General features: G+C 52.7%; 6 protein-coding genes across 6 annotated transcripts; 2 read left to right on the top strand and 4 right to left on the bottom strand.

The window, feature by feature from the left end:
• Nucleotides 1-847: 847 nt before the first annotated feature.
• On the bottom strand, nucleotides 848-1,171 carry CPAR01_00054 (uncharacterized protein; the record flags this gene model as incomplete). Its single annotated transcript, XM_060484347.1, has 1 exon — nucleotides 848-1,171. The coding sequence occupies one exon, from the start codon at nucleotides 1,169-1,171 to the stop codon at nucleotides 848-850; it is 324 nt and encodes a 107-aa protein (XP_060355204.1).
• Nucleotides 1,172-2,783: 1,612 nt separating this feature from the next.
• Nucleotides 2,784-3,272, top strand: CPAR01_00053 (uncharacterized protein; the record flags this gene model as incomplete). Its single annotated transcript, XM_060484346.1, has 1 exon — nucleotides 2,784-3,272. One exon carries the CDS (start codon nucleotides 2,784-2,786, stop codon nucleotides 3,270-3,272), a length of 489 nt encoding a protein of 162 aa, XP_060355203.1.
• Nucleotides 3,273-4,903: 1,631 nt separating this feature from the next.
• Nucleotides 4,904-5,083, top strand: CPAR01_00052 (uncharacterized protein; the record flags this gene model as incomplete). Its single annotated transcript, XM_060484345.1, has 1 exon — nucleotides 4,904-5,083. The coding sequence occupies one exon, from the start codon at nucleotides 4,904-4,906 to the stop codon at nucleotides 5,081-5,083; it is 180 nt and encodes a 59-aa protein (XP_060355202.1).
• A 1,720-nt stretch (nucleotides 5,084-6,803) lies between these two features.
• CPAR01_00051 (uncharacterized protein) lies at nucleotides 6,804-8,763 on the bottom strand (the record flags this gene model as incomplete). Its single annotated transcript, XM_060484344.1, has 2 exons — nucleotides 6,804-8,511; nucleotides 8,579-8,763. The coding sequence occupies 2 exons, from the start codon at nucleotides 8,761-8,763 to the stop codon at nucleotides 6,804-6,806; spliced, it is 1,893 nt and encodes a 630-aa protein (XP_060355201.1).
• A 1,123-nt stretch (nucleotides 8,764-9,886) lies between these two features.
• On the bottom strand, nucleotides 9,887-14,087 carry CPAR01_00050 (PAB-dependent poly(A)-specific ribonuclease subunit PAN2; the record flags this gene model as incomplete). The annotated part of the gene is made up of 12 exons (XM_060484343.1): nucleotides 9,887-10,733; nucleotides 10,786-10,999; nucleotides 11,048-11,450; nucleotides 11,609-11,725; nucleotides 11,775-11,914; nucleotides 11,965-12,215; nucleotides 12,266-12,691; nucleotides 12,754-13,340; nucleotides 13,391-13,517; nucleotides 13,572-13,747; nucleotides 13,802-13,909; nucleotides 14,067-14,087. 12 exons carry the CDS (start codon nucleotides 14,085-14,087, stop codon nucleotides 9,887-9,889), a joined length of 3,417 nt encoding a protein of 1,138 aa, XP_060355200.1.
• Nucleotides 14,088-14,768: 681 nt separating this feature from the next.
• Nucleotides 14,769-15,760, bottom strand: CPAR01_00049 (short chain dehydrogenase; the record flags this gene model as incomplete). Its single annotated transcript, XM_060484342.1, has 3 exons — nucleotides 14,769-14,986; nucleotides 15,039-15,611; nucleotides 15,667-15,760. The coding sequence occupies 3 exons, from the start codon at nucleotides 15,758-15,760 to the stop codon at nucleotides 14,769-14,771; spliced, it is 885 nt and encodes a 294-aa protein (XP_060355199.1).
• Nucleotides 15,761-15,850: the final 90 nt, after the last annotated feature.

The following is a 15,850-nucleotide window of genomic DNA, read 5'->3' as shown; positions in this document are numbered from 1 at the left end:
GTAAGGTAGAGACGAGTCCAAGTAATTCCTTCTTTGCTCGTGGATGGATGGTTTTCTTCGGGAGTTGACGGTAGCTTAGGTGGTTCAAGATGTCAGGTGCTTCTCGGGGCGATCAACGTTCGGCAGTAGCTGCTCCCAGTTGGGCTAGTAGAGCAAGGCGGATTGGAAGCCGTTGATCGATTCCAGCAGTAGCCTTGCTTCTGTGTGTTGTTTGGAGGAGGACCGATGCTTCCCAGTTGATCGAGATGCGTATAGGTAGCTTTAACGTCTCAAAAGGGACGGGTGGACGAGAGCGATGAGTGCAGTACCTTGGTACGGAACAGACAAAAAGTATGGATGGTGTGAGAGATGGGCATCTCGTGCGGAGTCGAGGCTATGGTGTCGATATATTTATGAGAGAGACACATGCCTTGTGCCACATACCTTGGCTGATCCTGGTGTCCGAGACGGCATGGAGGAGAGAGATACTTGGTGTTGATGACCAGACAAGTACCTCTCTACACAGTACATGGAAGGCATTGTCGGTATGCCAGTTCACACACACAGGGTCACAGTCGGTCGGTCGGTCAGTCGACCATTGGACTACGAGGTATTAGCCAGCAAAGACAGAGAGACATGCCAGCCCCCCTCCTCAAGCTCCAGCGACGAGAGGTAGACTACAGTACGACTCAAAGCTTCCCACCCTCCCATCCAAGCGGCGTTGTCCCTGGCTTGGGGAGGTAACGAGCCAATGAGGAGTTGGGGATTTCACCAAGAGGCCGTGGTTGCGAAGCCAGGCGCATTGTCTGTCGCGTCTGTCTGGTGCCGTCCGGATGCGGGGTTGAATGGTTTCGGCACACCTCATCCATCAACGTGTCGGAGGCAATGAGGGGGGCGTGGCTGGCCCGTTCTTGTCCAAGTACTTTGTAGTCGTACCTAGAGTGCTAGAGAGCTGGATGGATGGATGAATGGATGGATGGATGGGATGGGACAGGTTACAGGGTGGAATGGATGGATACCTGGGGAATCGCTCGAATCTCGGGAACATCCTTCGACCTGCCTTGGGCTGCAGTAAATTGAAAGCTGGGCAATCTGGATGGAGGTAATCGGGACGACATGCACATCGGTGGATGTTTGGTGTTGAGGGGAACATTGACATGTCCGACATTGGAAACGTCACCGTGGGCGCCATCAGGAGAGGAAATCTCCTGACAATCTGAGCAGATTGGAGCGGAACGAACGACTGCGACAGCGAGCTGCTCAAGGTAGGCGGCGGCTATGTTTGCGCCGTGGGAGAATGCAACCCCTTGTGCAGTCGAGTCTTCTTGGACCGTATCTGTCTTTCCGCGAGTTGTGACATGCCTTGCCTTGCTTGCTTAGAGTGATACCTATTGGCGGTAGAGACCGGGTGAGACGGTGCCTGGCTTCGCCTGGGCTTGGATGACGGCACGACAGTAATGAAACGGGTGTCGATCGTTGGCTGACCTCGGGCTGTTAGACTGGCGGGGGTTTGCCAGCGTGACTGAGGTGAATCGGGGCAGCAGCAGCCATGTTCGAGTAGTTAGGTACTCAGACCGTGACAGAGAAGGCTGGTTCTGCCTTTCGAGATGGCTTGGATTGCTCCGCGTCAACACGGACAAGGGAAACGCCGCGGATGAAGAAGAGATGGATGGCTGATAGATGGCGTGCAAATAATGTAGCGCGTGGTGGCCGAGGCGATTGAATACTCGTGCGGGAGAATGAGAAGCGGTGGAAGAACCAAAGCAGATGGTGTCCAAATTGAATGGATTGCCATGCATTTCATTGTCGTCTTCTAATTCCTGTGGTGCAATAGGTTTTGGATGTTGATACCGTTCCCTGTGTTTGGTATCGCATCCAAACAAGAAGCGACTAGCTCCCTTGCTCCTTGGCTGCTCGTTTGGCTTTCCCTTCGTCCTCCCGAGGCCAGACGAGAAAGCCCCGACGATGCCGATGAAGCCGTTGCATTTGGTCGAGGTACTTGATCAAAGTTGGGGTAAAGGTCACTCGCCATCGCATCGAGCTATGAATTCAAAAAAGAGCATAGGAGAGACTGTAAAAAGACGTCTGGCAGATGGGACGGATTTGCATAGAGCGCTGTTCTCGTCTGGGACTGGCCTGCGAACTGCTCGCTGCCACCTGCTGCAGGAATGCGGGGTAGTGGATATGCACGGACCATTATACGCTCCATGTGCCAAGAGACCCAGTTAGTCCGCTTATGTAATCTTACACGTGCTCAGTATCGATAAGAGCTTGTGCTTGGGTCACTTGATGACCTCCAGGCCAGGGCAGCTTCACCACAGGTACCTTACCTAGTGTACCTACCTAACCGGCAAGACCTTGGACAAACAGTCACGCTCTCATCCCGTGAGGTAATAGCCATGGTTTCCTTTGTATCACCAAATCAGTCTTTGATGCCTTATACTTCTCCCCCCGGAGTGGAAGCTGGAGAGGAAGCAGAGCATCAAACTTGGACTCCTTCCCACAGATAGACGCCATGGGGTGACGTAGCTACCTAGTTTCGCTCCCCTGTGCTTGCCAAACAAGCGCACTTGGCGCCGGGATTCGCGTGTGAGGAGAGCTGTCCCGACTCCCGCGAATGATTTTAATTCCAGCTCTCAAGACTGGCTGGGCTCGAATATCCTCTATGCTGCCCCCGTATCTCATGCACCATACTATCCACTCGGGTCGTCTTATTTCGTCACAGCTTGACAGAGCAACATGATTGGTTTCACACCCTCGCCACTTGCCCTCGACTCACCTTGCCTCACCGAAACGACGTCAGAATGCCATACGCCTCGTTGGATCCGTCCGTTGGGGCCATACCGGCTCCCCTTCAGCCCGCCATGTCTTACCGAGAGGCATCTTGTTGGAATTGGGAACCACTGAGCTCGCTCAAGATATTGGGCTTATTGTCTCTCTGGCAGTCACCGTACGGACTACCGCTACTAGTGCTAACTCTGATAAGCTCCTTCCACCCCAAGGACCTTATTCCCGTATCATCTCCCACATTTCCATGTTCGAGCTCGAGCCCAAGCAGAAGACATGTGAAGCTGTTGAGCTACCGCAGCCCTGCAGCATCCATCCAATTTGGTCCCCAACGAAGCGGGATCGTCTGCAACGGCGAGCCACCCTCGGCCCTCAACCGCTGGAAGATACGGACGACGCAGCCATACCAACGCCTTGGGCCAGCCATCCCTTGCAATCTGACAGAACCTCCAAACTCTATCCTGTCCGTCCACGATAATTCGGCTATGGCTAGCCAACAAGTTTGAACGAAATGTGCCGATGCCGCAACGGAAAGTCGCGGTTCAAGACATTAGGGAAGATCCCCCTCCGAACAGACACGAATCAGATTTCATTGATTGAAAGAAAACACCGCACAAGCGTCTCTTTCTTGGCTCATATCGGCGTCTTCAACATTTTCGCCGTAAAAGCGAAGACGCGAGCGAGATAGCTTCACGTTTTCACTTGCGTATCCTTGGCCTTCCTAGGGTCTAATTTGGCAAGCCAACGCTCGTGCGCCACTTTGCTGTTATTCCCGAAAGCTCGGTAATCCGCCACGGCACTGGTGGAAAAACCACGGTCCCTTGCTCTCCTGCTCTCTACTTGCAGTTCCTTTCTGCTGGTTGATACCAGCAGTTCCACGATCCATCCATTTGCCGGAAATTCGTCCCGAATGAATCCGAGCTCACCATCCCCGGTCCGGAAACGCGAAACGGCATCTGTGTCAATGAGTCAATCTGCTTCTTCCAAAAAGGAACCAAATCAATAACATGGAATATGCACCTCGGCCTTCTATTCCCTGGGGCGGAAATGTCAGGAACCTCAGGTACCGCCCCGTCTTCCCAACCGAGCAAACATTCTAGCGCTCACTTCCATGCGCGGCCCCTCCATCCCGCGGGATGACGCTTGTCCGTCCCAAGAAGAAGTGGAATGGGGATGCACGATATGACCCCATCCACCGGGCGTGGTTCCGATGCTGCTGACCGCTTGCTTGTCTATTCGTACATCGTACACTACACAATCTGTCTCGGACCCCTGGTTTGACAAGATTGAACTTGCATATTTGATGAGCCGCACTACGTATCCGTACACCGATAGCACGAAGTGTCCCAAAAGAGATCTTCCGTATTCCGGCTACTCGACCCTGAGAAGCCGGGATGGCACTTCAGCTCGGTTATCGCAGAGCTCATATTCATGGACTAGCAGAGTCGCAGTATCGTCAACCAGCCCCCTCGCAAATCATCTTCTTGGAAACGTGGGATGACATCCTGGCGGGCCAGATCAGGCATCATCACTAATAACACCCAAGATGGACTTCGTCTTCTCCCTTGTTTGCTGTTCTATCTAGACCAGTCACCGTGGTAATCACAGTCTCTCAATCTCATCCAATCGATTGACCCCACCCCCGTCACAACCCGGCCGCTCCCGCGCATTTCACACCCTTAAGCCGAAAACCCTCGCTCATTCTCATCATCTCGGCTTGAGACTCTAGAGCCCGGCCGTGATCCAGGCTTTTGAGAGATGCGGGCTTTTCCAGACCCGGAATGGGCTCCTCCGGAAAGGAGAGTGGAGGGCCTCAAACATGAATAGACCATAGCCTAGCCCGAGCCTCATCATCCAGCGGTTCATGGCTCAGCTATGTTGTGATGCCATCGCTTCTTGCGGCTCGCTTCTTGGTAGGGAGGCAGCCCAAGATGGGTTATGCTGATGTTGAGGTATCCCCCCCCTTCTACAGTAACTTGGCTCGGTAAAGTGTCGATTAGACCTTATGACAACATTTGATGGCCAAGGTCGATTTTGCGCCTTCATTACATCATATCCTTGACTCTGCCTACTTGATTGTACTGTTCTGCCGTGAGGAATTTCCGAATTGCTGCACATTAGTGATGTTCCGTATTTGATGAAGAGTTTGGAGTGCCAGGCATTGCATCATCACCCACACCATTCTGTCTCGATAATGGTACAACTGGGTGTCAGTAACGTACCTTCCCTATTGGAAGCTCTGGTCTCACAATGTTCATTATACCAAGGACGGTGCAGAGCAGACCTCAAGGACCCGCCGAGCTATCCCAAGCACTAGGTCAAACTACGTAAATCGGAGATCATAGAACATGGAACCCAATCGAGGAGGTAGAGCATGGCGCTGTTGTTCACGATGTCTGGGGGAGCACTCAGTCGCCTTGGACGCTCGCATGTTCTGTGTAGATATTGTCCTTGGTCTCCCATAGTGCCACATCGCTCTCTTGGAAACGCGAGCGAGGGCTATCTGGCGAGGTTCTACACAATGTAATGCAACAACACTAGCGATTTACATACACATCAGACGGGGGAACTCCATTGCAACCGCAGTACGCAGTCTTTGTCTTAGATCTTCACGGATCACCTTCAGGTGACCAAAACTTGGAGAGATGGCGCCTTGGATGCCATAGTGAACTTGCAGTGGACCCCCAGCATTGCAGCTGATGAGCACCTGTAACACCTCATCTCAACTCGAACTCGCTCGTTTCCCCGCCGTAATGGGAACCAGATCTCACCACGCTAGTATGCCTCCATGTGTCGGGGACCTCACTGTGACCTGCCTTCGGCTCTGATGGCGGGTATAGCGCTATTCACCCGTGATTCTGCGACAAGAACAAAGGTCTTGACAACGCCGATGAAGTGATACGACAGAAGCAGCTCGCAGAGTGGAGGAGGAAAGACTTCTCTGGCTGATAAGAAGCTACTCAACGTCTTCATTGCGCCCGAGAGTGGTCATACTACTTCACTCCCGACACAAGCTTGAGGCCCGTAGCCATACCTCAAAACGCAGCTAGAGCGGGAAGATTCACTGTCGTTGTCAAAAGGAACAGTCACGGACTGTAGCAGACTGCAGCTTCAAGCATCAAGTTGGCACCTACACGTCTGACTGGACCACGTCACGATAGTAGCTTGGGTGGAACAGTGCAACAGGGGCAGGCAGAGGAGGAATAATAGCAGCCGGCAAAGTAGTCACGTCAGCACTGAGCAGAGTATCTGCCACGTACTTGTTTGGTACAGGTCCAGATACCAAATGAATGCCTTAGGCCTATGGCGATGAAGTGAAACCGTTTCCTATGGACATGTCGATTACATTAGACAATAATATCGAGACAGGATGAAAGGGTGTGCACACAATATGCGTTTGACCCTTGCCGCAAAGTGTGTCGAGGTTGAATAGAAGTTAGTTGAAATCACAAAAACAGAAAGGAGTGAATGACTTGCCATGTTGTTCAACCTTGTTTTGACGATTACCATAGCACCTGTCGAAAATTGTTGAAAGTTAGTATAAGCTCATTGGGACAAAGAAGGACCAAAGGCTTACTTACCATGATGACCAAGACTACTCTCAAAAGTCCGGGAAATTGTGTCTAAATGAAGGGATCTTAGTTCAAGCAAATTGGAATAGAGAAGGGAGGGAAGCTTACCATGATGTCGAGTTTGATGGTCGGATATAAGTTTGCATACTCAAAGTTAGTGGACTGTGACAGTTTAGGGGGGAATGGGGAGACTTACAGATATTGCTGAGACATTCTATGTAGCAAGCATATTGAGATATATAGTAGATAGATAGATAGATGAGATGGAAGTTAGATCATAAGAGCGGGAGTACAATGACCCTCCCGAACGAGGGACCTATCGAAGTTAGCTGACCAAAAGGGGGGGCGAACGAGAGTGGGGGGTGAGAAAAAAGAAAACAAAAACAAGCACAAAACAAGATCAGTAACCAAGACCAGTAACCAAGACCAGTAACCAAGAAGAAGGAGCCAAAAAGGACCTAGGGCCTAAGACCTAACCCGAGGAACGCGGCGGGTGATCTTGAGGGTGACTGCCTTCATGCCCTTGGGCTGGGTCGTGATCGTGGACGTGACCAGGTCAAACTCAGGCTCAGGCGTAGGAACGGGCACGGGAACAGGCGCAGGCACGGGCGAACGAGGACCATAAAGCTCCAGCAAGGAAGAGATCGATCCAGATTCCTCGGCAGAACCAGAAGAACCAGGGGACCCAAAAAAGCTGGAAGTACCGAAAGATCCGGTAGATCCGGGGGACGCACAGTACCCAGAGGAGCCACCAGATCCAGAGGAGTCAGTGGAACCAGAAGAACGATGAGAGCCGGAAGAACCAGATGAACCAGACGAGCCAGCAGAGCCAGACGAGCCAACGGAACCAGACGAGCCAACAGAACCAGAGGAAGAAGCGACAGGGGATCCAGAATACACAGGGGAGGCGGCCGGCGAATCCCACTCTGCGAGAGCTCCAGGGAGCTCAGGAGAGGCGACAGGGAAGGCGCCCTTGGTCCAGGAGTATTCCGAAACCCGATCCTCTTCCAAGGTCGAGTCCCAGTTGGAGATGGTGTGCGGCGTAGGCGAGTCCGTGCTGTAGTCGTGAGAGGGCGCGTACCGCCTCTGGGGAGCAGACCAATCCGACAGGAGAGCCCGGATTTGCGCAAACTTCGCCTTGGCCTCTGCGCTGAGCTCGCGGGCCCGGAGCCGTTGCCGCTCAACGCTGCGGTCGAGGGTATCCATCTCACGAGGCGGAGGCGTACAAGGCGGGTCAACCGGATCACGGAACAGCGAGCCAGACTCCTCAACGGGGGCATCCACCGAAGGCGAGGAAGTCATAGGCGAAAGCGTCCAGGGCTCCGGAGTCCTTAGTATCCTTTGCTCCGGAGTCCTTGGCTCCGGGGTCCTGGGAGCAGGAACAGCGACGGGGGCAGGTCGACGCTTAGCGGTGTAAGCGCGGGCCAGGTTGATTTGCCGGTCGGCAAAGGCCATCAACTGTTCAAAGTCAGGAGGAGGTCTGATGGGCGAAATCAAAGGACGGTTTGGCGAAGCCAGAGCAGGGTCAGCGGCGTCGTCCACAAACGGGTCCTCCAGGTTGGAAACGGAAACCGAACCAGATCCTGGAGAACCAGATGAAGCAGAGCGAACCGAAGACGAAGGACTGGCTCGGGGAACCGACTCAAAGTAATGGGACATACTGAGAGTGAAGGCACGCGGAGACAAACGGGGAGGAGTGCAAACAGGACCAACAGGCTCCGTAACCACAGTTCCAACCGAAGGCGAGGAACCTTCCAAAGGCAGAGGACCAACCCGGGACTCAGGACCTAAGTAATGGGACATACTCAGGGTGAAGCCATGCGGGGACCGACCGGGAGGAGTGCAAACAGGTCCAACAGGAGCCGTAAACGCAGAACCAACGGATGGCGAAGGAGACCTGACAAAAGGAGAACCGAACGAAGAAGGACTGATCCGGGATTCCGGCCCTAAGTAATGGGACATACTCAGGGTCCATCCATGCGGAGGCCCACGGGGAGGAGGAGTGGTTACGTGCACAACAGGCTCCGTAAACAGAGAACAAAAGCCCCCAGAAGAGGACTTACCAAGAGAGGACGACACCGTGATCGAGGGCCGGGTAGCTCCAGTCTGGGGTTGACGAGAAGACGAGCTACGGGCAAGCATCGCGGGGGGTGTCGGGGTACCGATGTACCGGCTAGAGAAGACTGATTAGCTACCAAGAAGACAAAAGACCCAGAGAGGCTGAAGATGTGAGTAGTTACAGGATCGGGCGGACAGCGCTTGTGACGGCGGCTGCGAGAAGGCGAGGGACGCGGCGGAGAAAGGAACCGAGCGAGGCCACGAGGGTGCTGGCGTTAACGGGGGCAGGGACTTGAACCCTGGACTGCGGACCGGTCTCAGACGGGCGGGCGGCAGCCGAAGCAGGCGAGAAGCAGAAAGAAGTCATCGTAGCAAAGCTAGAGCATCAAACGATCAAACCGTGAAGAGGAAAGGAAGAAGGAGGTTTGGGGGCCGAGAAGGAGAGGTAGAAGTAGACGGACAGTGCACCCAGATCAGTAACACCTGATTGGCCAGAATGGCTCACCCCCTGAGGGGGTGGTTGCAAGAACGACTTGTAGGGCTGAGAACCAGGCCTAATATGGTGTAGCGTCTATCATCAGGTACCCGCTAGTCCCAATTGGGACAGCGCGTCTGGATTGTCAGATGGAAGAAAAATGGTATAATAGATGGGATGACGGAGGCGCAATCCAATATGAAGAAATTAAAACCCTCCAATTGTCTTTATTATGTCTATTCAAACCTATGTGCAACTTTTACCGATGAAAACGGTCTGTTGTGGCGAGAGATACCGCGTCGAGGGTGGAATTGGCGGTTGTAGTCGAGAGGACGTCGAGAGCCGGCTGAGAATCGTCGATTTCTGGCTTGTGGCATCGAATGGTCGCCGCGCAGATGAGATATTTCCGTTGAAATAGGTTTGAAAGATGTATTAGATCGATGGGAATATCTTGATGGCTGATTATGCCTGCGCATTGCCGTGCGGTTGAGGTAGCCGAAGGAATAGGTCGGATTCGGCCACGGGATGCCATCCTTCGTCGGAAGAAACCATCGCGGCATGTCGCAGCGTGCATCGAGGTGTATGCAAAATTAGTTACAAAGTACTCTCAAGACTTCCAGCTTCCTTTTGGTGTAATTTGGGCTCATTCTCTTGCGCCGCGGCATCGTGGTTGCTCATCGTAGCGGCGACGCCTTCCCCGGAATTAGGATCGAGCCTGCCGCCTACCTCGTCCAGGAACAGCGCGTAGTTCCTCTGGCTTCAAGCTCTGTAAAGTTGGTCCTCGATTCTGTCAACAAAGATTCGTCACCTGGAGTCAGCGAACCATAGTTTGCGGCACAAGATTGATGAGCATCGGCAGAACCACCGCTAGACAGTAACAAGGACTATAATCAAAGGGACGATCATCAGTAAGGAGATTTGCTGTTCTATTGATACTGCTGTCTAACAAAGTTGAAAGAAGCGTCTTCCAAACCAGCTCTGCCACCGATGAGCCCTCAGCGTTGTTTCGACCCCCTCACCGAAGAGGCGAACCCTTTCCTGGTGTCCAAGTTGAGCCCGCCCCGAAGCCGCCACTTGATGTTCCACCTCCCGGAGCCCCCGGCGTAGAGGGTGCCTCGTTGGGTAAGGGGGGAGGCGTGTCTGTTCTTTGGACATCAGCGGCCTGTCCGCTCCTAGCAGGCGGCCGGAAGTTGACGTCTCGCCCGCCTCGATAGATATCTTGAAGCATCGGTTCCAGGATACCTGCATCTTCGAACTCCAAATACTTTCGGTATAGCTTCAACGCTGTCCGAGCATCCTCGATCGAGTCGTGAGTCTCCAGCTGGATATCTTCCTTCAGCAAGTACCAAGCCAAGAAAGCCAGCGAGAGCTTCCGAAGGCGAGACTTCAAGAAGAACAGATCGATCGTGTCGATGACCTGGGACTTCGGTATGTGTATGTTGATTACTCTGAAATCCTGTTTGAGGCCATGACCGAGGAACTTGCAGCCTAGGTTCAGCAGGATCCAAAGCTTTTTGTAGGCAACCTTTAGCGGCACAAGATTATGCTTGGATATGCGAGGATCTAGATCATCGTGAGTAATACCCGAGTACGATGTCAGGTAATCAACAATGGGTTCTCTAATCGAGATGTAGTCGTCGATGAACGGCAGACCTTCGTCCTCTCCTTGCCCCCGGACGACGGAAGCTCTGGCTAGGGCGTACACGATCGGCCGAATTGTCTCTCTTTCGCCGTCGGAGTTCATCTCGATTTCGGGCTGACGGACGGCGACAAACTCCGTGTCTAAAGCGACGATGCTCTCTGGCCCGGGTCTTTCACTCGCCGAATCGAGCGCTCGGTACGTCTTTCCGTCGTTATGAGGGCTTGATGGGTCAGCAGGCTACCTATGACGGCACATTCAGGGAGGGAACCAACTTGTTATCTTCGTAAAGGAGGGAAGTATCAATATTCTTCTTCCAGTCCATATCGATCTTGTTATTTGCCTCCTTGATCTGGAAAGCAATTACCGAGGGTGTCTTCCACGGCGGGTGGAACGAAAGGGCTTCCTCGGTGCTCACAGACCGAACTAGGAAGTCATTGAACAAATGCCATTGACTTGTAGCCGGGGCGGTTGGCTGAGAATGGGCAACTTGGACTTGTCAGCATCGCCACTTCACAAGCAACGAGGATAACGTACCGTTGGCCATTGCGACCAGATGAGGCTTTTGACCCGGACCTGGGTCAATATTCATAGCCATGCCCACTAGCGAATACACCGTTATGTTGTGAATACCGCGCTGTAGGTGGAGCTTTAGATCCTCTCCCTCATAACAGAAGAACTGGCCGTGGTCTACTATGACGCCAATTTCTTCCGGAAGGAATCCGGGTGTCGACCAATAACGCCTTTGCTCCGAGTTCCCGATTGCTGTGTTCAGCATGAAGACGGCGGGGATATTGTGGATGGTCTTGCGAGTTGCGATAGTCTGATATCGCTGGCACCGACCACACCAACCCTTCGACGTTGTTTCTCTCTCGACACTTGACTTCAGGATTTGTGAAAACGTCACTTTCGGCGCTTTCTGACCCCGGCTAACGTTCTTCTGCGAGCAATCAGCGCTTGAACAGGAAGGGAGAACCTCGGCCGCAAATTATGAAGCGAAGCAGTCGGCGAAGCTGGCCATATGCGAGTTACGGCATCCGAAGACGACAGCCAACACATTTGAGAACACGGACGAAGATTACAGTGGTTTGTACTTACCCCTGTCCCAGTTGTTTGAGGATACATCAGATCGTTGACAAAATTTGATCCAGGACGAGTGTATTCGAACCTGCAGTTGATACACCGAATCGAACTCGTTGCAGAAGTTGTGAGCATCTAGAGACGGTCAGCTACTGCAACATTTTCCAACTTGCATTTGACGAACCTGCTCCATCATGTTCGAGCCAGGCGGCATGGAACGATAATCCAGGACAATCTTCTCCAAGAGGAACCTCGTCAGTCCCTGCAGCATCACCGTTAAGGTAGAGCCATTCGATTCTTCTTCAAGGAGGCCAAGATTGGCGGCTACGATACAGTCAATATTCGCCGCAGACACAGAGAATTTAGTCACAGACATTGAGGGTGGTGGCTAAGTGTCTTCAGCATGTTGGTTGCTTGACAAATTGAACCTTCGGCCTTTTGGAGCATATCGAACAAGAAACCCAGTTCGCATAACAGACAAGTATCGGTAACACACGCAGTGGCCGCGTGTTGGAGAGCCATGTTTCGAATTAGAGGCGTAAAGTTCATGACTTGCAGCAAAGAATTGGCGTATGAGTTTGCGATATGGATCTCAAGTCCAGAGTACTGCGTTCTGTTGTAGAATCTAGACAAGGTTAGCAAGCCAAACCATTTCAGTGCGATAAGCTGACATACCCAAAGTCAAAGTCGTCAACACCAAACTTGCTGTACTTGATCTCAACGTTACGGTACATCGGATGACACTCTTGTTTGGTAGGGTCGATTTCCATTTGCATCAGAGAATGGGCAACGTCGTCAACCTTTTCGTCGCCGCTAGCATTGCCGACTGTAGCCATAGCAAACTCTCTAGCTTTCTCGCTGAGGAACTTTGGCGCAAGGATTCCCGAAGCGTTTCCTCTGTCCAAGTTCCGAGTATCTTCAACTTGGTTCCTTCGAAGGCCCCGTGTATTGCGTCCATAGTGGCCAAATTCGGACTGTTTGAGGCCCGCAACAAATTGTGGCTCAAGTTTGGTCGGAGGAGCCCCAACATCAGAAAGAAGATCTGGCCAGGCGGACAGCAGCGCCTCCCGGTAATGCGGCATGCCAATAGAGTTGAGAGGTCTGGTGCTAGGTCAGTGATCGTGGCACATGTCACAGAATCAGCAAAGAGAGGCGTTACTAACGTATCGGCAGTCCACTCTGTGGTAGGTAGAGGCTCTTCCGGAGTTGCGAACTCAGTTTGAGAGGCAAAATCGACGAAGCGGAGTTTCGAAGGGGAGCCCCAGATGTGAATGTTATGATCCGCATCTACCAGAGCCACGGCTTCGCCAGATGGGGCGATTTCGAACATGGTCAGGTAGTTCATCGTATTGGTTTGCCGCACATTGCTAGTGTTTGGGTTCATCAGGTCAACAACGTGCATCTGGCCACTTGTGGACATGACAATGCTGGTCGTCGACATTCTTGGGTGCATTCTGACAAAGGCAGCCCCAGCAGGAAACGGAATCGGCGACATGGACGACATTTTCTTGATATCAAACACATTCAAGAACGGGTCGAGCATGTAATCTCGTCCCTGCCGCAGTGAATAGCCGCAAGTGACGATGAAGTCATGCTGAGCATCCATATCGCTGATCAAGGCGGAGTGGGCGTTCCAGCTCTTAACGACGGAGAAGTTGACCGCGTCGATCAGGTTGACTGTGCCGGTCTCTGTGGCGGCGCATATGTATCTGCTTTTCTTCATAACCTTATATGAATACGCAGTTGGAACCTGGGTTCATCAGCAAGGCGTCCCCATCATCATACCGCCATCGAACGGACCTGCTTGACCACCTCTCCCTTAGCGAGGTCGATCACAAACATGGTGTCCTGGAATCCAGCGACCAGGATTTCGGACGTCCCTTTGGACGTAAAGCTCATGCATCGTAAGTCTTTCATATCATCGTGTCTGCGTTTACACTGTTAGGCAGAATTCTAATGGGTCAGGTTCATGCTCCCGTACCTTATATGCCATATCGGAGGGCCTTTCCGCGAAGCCATGTGGATGTCTCGAGATCCAAGTACCACGACGCCCTTGTCATTGACGAGTATTTGTCTAACCGGGCCGTCGGATGAGGTATGGGCCTTGAAGGACGTATAGCGCTGAAGCTCGCTGCGGTAGAACGACGTGACGCGGCCCTAGAACATGATCAGTCTTTGTCGTCGGTGAAAATCGAATCCAATGGCTCGTACATAGTCGTTCCCTGTCCACAGCAGCTCTTGAGCCGTGTCAAAGGTCATGGTCGACACGGGCGTCGCCGCGGCGTGGATGCCCGGAGGCGGAAAGGGGATGCGAGCGACCTATCAGCCATGAAATCGATTAGTTCAAGGTATGGCTACCAGAGGAGACGCGCGATATTCGCAAGCTAAGCTAGGAACAAGACGAGAAGAGATGCGAGACTTGCGACGAAGGTGCGTCGCAAAGGGCATTGAGGGGTGACGATGAGCTTCAACGTACCTCGTCCCAGTCTCCGTCCATTTTGGTCTGCGTTTCCTTGCCCAAATCACCATAGTAATGGGAACAGAAGAAACGACGTCAAAGGATGGGCGACAGACAGGTCGCAGTCGAAAGGTCCAGGACAACCAATATTGGGCACAAAAAAGAGCAGAGCACCTCACTAAACTCAGATCGCGACGACGCCGGAGTTTCGCGCAGCTTGAGCCTTGGGGGCAAGCGGGCAGAGACAAGGTGTCGCGCGCCCGAAAGCTAAGCCACTTGCATGAGCCGGACAGGGCAGGGAAGAGAATGTGGGGGAGGGATGCTGAGCTTCTTTTCCGACGTCTCTGCGCTTTCTCCTCCCCTCCTCTCCTCCTTAGCTTCTGGGCTTTGGAGTGTGACGACGCTAGCCGGCGTATTTCCGGAACTGTGTCCAGGTGAGACAAGCCCCACCAAACTTCTCACCGAAAATCACCGAACGATGGGTACTTGTTGTCAGGGTTGAGCTTGGTAACGTATTCCGTACTACTATTGATCTACCTTTCTATGGCTTATGTACCTTCTCATCTTTGTTAACTACTAACAAAATAGCGGTTCAAAGCTGTGTCTTATGGCTAGTATTAAGTTGAAACTTGCAGCAGCGCTCTAATAGCAGCACCGACAAGCAGCGCCTCTCAACGGGTCTCGAAACACCATGGCCAGCGCGTGGATACCATAGAACGTCTAAGCGTGCCATGTGGTAGGGAAGTTTCCGAGTCTACCTCCGTCCACAGTTATCACCGCGCCATTACAATACGCACCAGCTCTCGAAGCAAGGTACAACATGACGCCTGCCATGTCTTGCAAATCACCCATTCTTTGAAGAGGCACCATCTCCTTGGGGACACTGCCGTCCTCGGCGTAAAGCTTGGCAATTGGGGCCGACATTTCGCTCGGGAACACTTGTTGAGGATCAGTATGGATCTGAACATTTACTGTTGCAAGAAGACTCACATCCAGGAGCAATACAGTTGGCTCTGATGTTCCAACGAGGCAGGTTACTTGACAGTTGCTTGATAACCAACGTCGCGGCCGCCTTGGATTGGCCATACGCCCAGCCACCGGGAGCGATCTTATTGAAGGCGGCAATGGAGCTCGTCGAGACGACCTGGGAGCTTTGTGATAGGTTTCCCTTTTTGTTACCAAGGTCAAGCAGCTTCACGAAAGCCATCGCGGTGTACCACACAGAGGTGACGTTGATGTCAAAGACTCGCGTGTAATCGGCCATGTCATGGGCGAGGTGCTGCTCGGCCCATTCCTCAGCTGTCATCTCGGGGGTGGGGGCCTTGACCTGTGGTCCGCCGACACCAGCATTGCAGACGAGTAGATTGACAAAGCCGGCTTCCTTCTCGATGGCTGCGGTTGCCTCTGTGAGGCTGTTCTTGTCACTAACATCGCAAACCAGGGGAATGATGCTGGGTCCCACAGATGCCGCAGCTTCTTCCAGGACCTCTTTGCGCCGACCGAGAATGTAGACTTTCTCGGCGCCATTGGCAGCCAAGGCTTTGGCCATCATGAGGCCGATTCCTAAGTGATTTAGTACTTTCACGATAGATATGAAGCTATCGCCTGAGTGACTCACCTGAGCCACCACCAGTGATTACGGCAACCATGCCCTTGACACCAAAGAGGCTACCAGCTCCGAGAGCAGCGAGGTCTTCCTTGTTATCAGCCATTTTCGAAATTACAAAGTGCAGAGATTTGAAATGTAGTTCTAGCTTTGAATGACTTCGTGGAGATGACTACTTATACGATCTGTCAAACAA

Source organism: Colletotrichum paranaense, assembly GCF_030867605.1.
Source record: "Colletotrichum paranaense strain IMI 384185 chromosome Unknown Scaffold_1.1, whole genome shotgun sequence".
Lineage (NCBI taxonomy): Eukaryota > Fungi > Ascomycota > Sordariomycetes > Glomerellales > Glomerellaceae > Colletotrichum > Colletotrichum paranaense.
This window is presented reverse-complemented; position numbering and strand designations above follow the sequence as displayed.